General features: G+C 42.0%; 1 protein-coding gene across 1 annotated transcript in view; it reads right to left on the reverse strand.

Annotated features, from left to right (window-relative positions):
- The window catches only part of LOC107710822 (protein dispatched homolog 3-like), a 55,744-nt gene that overhangs the window by 24,607 nt on the left and 26,284 nt on the right, over window positions 1–4,853 (reverse strand). Inside the window, exon 12 of the mRNA XM_016515671.1 lies at window positions 1,541–1,677. Coding sequence (XP_016371157.1) covers window positions 1,541–1,677 — 137 coding nt within the window. The remainder of the gene's footprint in view (window positions 1–1,540; window positions 1,678–4,853) is intronic.

Here is a 4,853-nt window from a genome sequence, read left to right on the forward strand (position 1 = left end):
GACACTGGCCAGCTCTTCCCGCCACTTACCTGTTACCCAACACACAGGAAGAAACTGGCTCAGCGCGGAGACTGTAAGCTCTCACGAAGGTGTTCGGTGTCCCCCAGCCCACAGCTCTACAGATGTCTGCCAGAGAGGCGCCTGCCGACCTCCGTAGCAGACACAGAGCTGCTCAGAGCTTCTGAAGCTCCGGGTGTGGTCCACGTACACGCGCAGTGCTCTTACAGGACACAGCAACGCCAAGGCTGAATCTGCCTCCTCCGAGGGCAGTCCTTGCAGGTTCACCACCTGATCGTGAAAAGTTGTGGAGGGAACATTGGGCATCCCTCTGAAGGTCAGCCAGGAAAGTATAGAGATCCCAGGAGGGCACCAGGGTTGGCCTAGGAGGATTTAACCTTCTGGCACCCCTCAGGAACCTGATGATGAGACCGTGTCTTTCCAGGGACCGGCCGTCCACTGCATCATGATGTGCTGCGATAGCAGCCACATACACTTTCAAGGTGGAGGGTCTCTGGCCTGAGTGGTAGTGTCTTCCACTGCTGGTGGGAGATCACTTAGGTCTGCCGCGTCCCGTGATCTGGACGCGGGTGCCAAAGGTGCAGAGCCTCTGAGAAAGAAGGTCCTTCCCCAGAGGGATGTGCCAGGGAGGGAGAGAAGCCTCACTGGGGGAAACGCATACTTGCGTAAAGCACGAGGCCAGCTGTGTGCCAGTGCGTCCGTGCCGAGGGGGGCCTCGGTCAGGAAGTAATACAGCTGGCAGTGGGAGGACTCATGGGAGGCAAACAGATGTACCTGAGCTTCCCCGAATCGACTCCAGACCAGCCAGATCGTCTTGGGATGGAGTCACCATTCTCCAGGGAACGTTGAGAGCACATCGGCTGCACAATTGAGCTCCCCCGGGATGTGGACGGCACGCAGCGACTTGCGCCGCCGTGTCTGACTCCAGAGGAGGAGATGGCGGGCGAGTTGTGAAATGCGACGTGATCGTAGACAACCCTGCCAGTTGATGTACGAAATGGTCGCAGTGTTGTCCGAGCGGACCAACACGTGCTTGCCAAGCAGCATCTTTAAAAAGACGCGAGCCGTCCGCGATCAGAAACTGCTCTTTAAAATGAAGCACCCAGGGGAATCGCTGAATTAACAGGGACACCTCTGATTGTGCCGTAACACCACCCAGAACAGCCTCTTCTTCCAGCAGCAGAGAGAATTCGCCTGGTGAATCTCGAAATGTGTTCATTAACGCGGCTCCAAAGCAAAAATCTGATGAGTGAATGCACCTGTCGCCTATTTATACCCGTGTGCACGGGGAGTGGCTCAGCATGCAAAATCCACTAACCAAATTTCATTGCTATTTTCTCTTAATCAGAGAGGATTCGGGCTCCCAAGTAAGACCCCATAATGTCGAGTCATGACATAACTCGTAGTGACCGACAAATAGGGAACTAGAATTTAAAGGCATTCTCAATTCCTTTCAATTTATTGCACACAATCTTGGTGTTTATGTGTGTGTTTATATGTGTTTGTGTGAGGCCAAACAGACCTGAAAGAAGGGCACATCCCCATGTGTAGATGATGATGCCTGCCAAGGTGCAGGTACGCTGGCACTTAGTGAATAACGATATAGAGGAACAGCAGAGCCCAGCTCCAGTTTAAACACATATACAGTAAGGAGACCACCTGCAGAAATTCATAGAAACAGTGGTTAACTACATCAAGGCAGCAGACATCAGATACCATTCCAAAAAATTGGGGTCTTTATATTTATGTATGCATTTATTTATTCATGAAAGAAAGAAATTGTTACTTTTATTCAGCAAGGGCACATTAATACGATCAAAAGTGACAGTACAGACATTTATAATATTACAAATAATTTATATTTCAAACAAACTTCCTGTTCACTAAAGAATCCTAATATACATACTGTACATATAGCTACATATATATAATCATTATTGTAAATTGTAATACAATATTACTGTATTATCTATTTTTAATCAAATAAATGCACCCTTGGTGAACATGTCTTCTTTCAAAAACATGTATAAATATAGCTGCAAGCAGCGATTACTGGGGTTCAAGCACCTTAAGGCAAAAAAGACATATTACATATACAAATACATATTATTTAGCAAGCTCGTAACCACATAAATCAATTATTAAAACAAACATTTTTGGCAATTCCAGGTAATTTACCTTACCAAATATTATGTTTTTAACATTTATAGCTGTTATAGCACCACCTATAGTCAGATCTCCATAAAATTTGGATTGCTTCTTTAGAATCATATGCTGCATGTGCTCACCTAATTTCGTGAAGTTCTGAGTTTTCATTCAAGAATTATATGCTTTTGGGTATATTAGGCCACACCCATTTTCTAAATGACCTTGTTATAGCTAACCAAAGTCAAAGGTTCAACATTTATTTGATTTATTGACCTAGACAGTCCAGAAAATTGCACTGCAGTGGTTTTCTTGAAGTTAAGCAAAAAACCTAGGACTAGTTCAAAAAAGTAGTTCTTTTTAAATAATCTTGAATACTTAACAAACAATTTGATTGACAGCAGTGTTTTTTGAGGCAAAGTTGTTCAGAATGAGGAGATCTATCATATGATATGAATAATGTGTGCATGTGTGAAAAGCTGCGCAATATGTAATCATGTACGCACTTGAAAATTGCAATATCGCCCCCCAGTGGCTGATTTCTTTCAGATTTCTCACAGACCTTTAGGGGCATGAGTCAAACAGGCCCACTGAGTTTAATTTCAATTGGCCCCCATTAACCCCGCCTATTAGGTGCTCAAATTTCATTGGCCAACGGCAGCCATGTTTTTCGAGATACATAAACCTGCTCAAAGACTTTGGACACAGACAATGCATGTGAATTCAATCGGACTAACAGATGCATAGTTTTAGCAGTTATGTTTTGTCCTATTATAGGGCCACACAGTGGCCAGACTCAGATTTTCCTCATGTAACCTCAGACTGAGTTCTTAATATGTGTATCGAGTATGGTGTAAATATCTCATTCCGTTGAAAAATTATAGCTGTTTTAGAAAAAGTGTCCACGCATCTTTCAAAAGTTTTGGCATCCTTTAGCAAAGGTGAATTTGCAGGTCCAGGCCCTTGTCATTTCTAGGCTGGACTACTGCAATGCTCTTCTGACTGGACTTCCATCAAGCACAATCAAACCTCTACAAATGATTCAGAATGCAGCGGCACGACTGGTCTTCAACAAGCCCAAAATAGCCCATTTTACACCTCTCTTTATCTCCTTGCACTGGCTACCGGTTGCGGCTCGCATCAAGTTCAAGACATTGATGAGTACAGACATTTATAATATTACAAATAATTTATATTTCAAACAAACTTCCTGTTCACTAAAGAATCCTAATATACATACTGTACATATATCTACATATATATAATCATTATTGTAAATTGTAATACTATTTCACAATATTACTGTATTATCTATTTTTAATCAAATAAATGCACCCTTGGTGAACATGTCTTCTTTCAAAAACATGTATAAATATAGCTGCAAGCAGCGATTACTGGGGTTCAAGCACCTTAAGGCAAAAAAGACATATTACATATACAAATACATATTATTTAGCAAGCTTGTAACCACATAAATCAATTATTAAAACAAACATTTTTGGCAATTCCAGGTAATTTACCTTACCAAATATTATGTTTTTAACATTTATAGCTGTTATAGCACCACCTATAGTCAGATCTCCATAAAATTTGGATTGCTTCTTTAGAATCATATGCTGCATGTGCTCACCTAATTTCGTGAAGTTCTGAGTTTTCATTCAAGAATTATATGCTTTTGGGTATATTAGGCCACACCCATTTTCTAAATGACCTTGTTATAGCTAACCAAAGTCAAAGGTTCAACATTTATTTGATTTATTGACCTAGACAGTCCAGAAAATTGCACTGCAGTGGTTTTCTTGAAGTTAAGCAAAAAACCTAGGACTAGTTCAAAAAAGTAGTTCTTTTTAAATAATCTTGAATACTTAACAAACAATTTGATTGACAGCAGTGTTTTTTGAGGCAAAGTTGTTCAGAATGAGGAGATCTATCATATGATATGAATAATGTGTGCATGTGTGAAAAGCTGCGCAATATGTAATCATGTACGCACTTGAAAATTGCAATATCGCCCCCCAGTGGCTGATTTCTTTCAGATTTCTCACAGACCTTTAGGGGCATGAGTCAAACAGGCCCACTGAGTTTAATTTCAATTGGCCCCCATTAACCCCGCCTATTAGGTGCTCAAATTTCATTGGCCAACGGCAGCCATGTTTTTCGAGATACATAAACCTGCTCAAAGACTTTGGACACAGACAATGCATGTGAATTCAATCGGACTAACAGATGCATAGTTTTAGCAGTTATGTTTTGTCCTATTATAGGGCCACACAGTGGCCAGACTCAGATTTTCCTCATGTAACCTCAGACTGAGTTCTTAATATGTGTATCGAGTATGGTGTAAATATCTCATTCCGTTGAAAAATTATAGCTGTTTTAGAAAAAGTGTCCACGCATCTTTCAAAAGTTTTGGCATCCTTTAGCAAAGGTGAATTTGCAGGTCCAGGCCCTTGTCATTTCTAGGCTGGACTACTGCAATGCTCTTCTGACTGGACTTCCATCAAGCACAATCAAACCTCTACAAATGATTCAGAATGCAGCGGCACGACTGGTCTTCAACAAGCCCAAAATAGCCCATTTTACACCTCTCTTTATCTCCTTGCACTGGCTACCGGTTGCGGCTCGCATCAAGTTCAAGACATTGATGCTTGCATACAGAACAGCCACAGGCTCAGCACTCGCCTACTTCC

The sequence above is a fragment of the Sinocyclocheilus rhinocerous genome, unplaced genomic scaffold (assembly GCF_001515625.1).
Source record: "Sinocyclocheilus rhinocerous isolate Xijiao unplaced genomic scaffold, SAMN03320098_v1.1 scaffold1198, whole genome shotgun sequence".
NCBI classification, from domain to species: Eukaryota; Metazoa; Chordata; class Actinopteri; order Cypriniformes; family Cyprinidae; genus Sinocyclocheilus; species Sinocyclocheilus rhinocerous.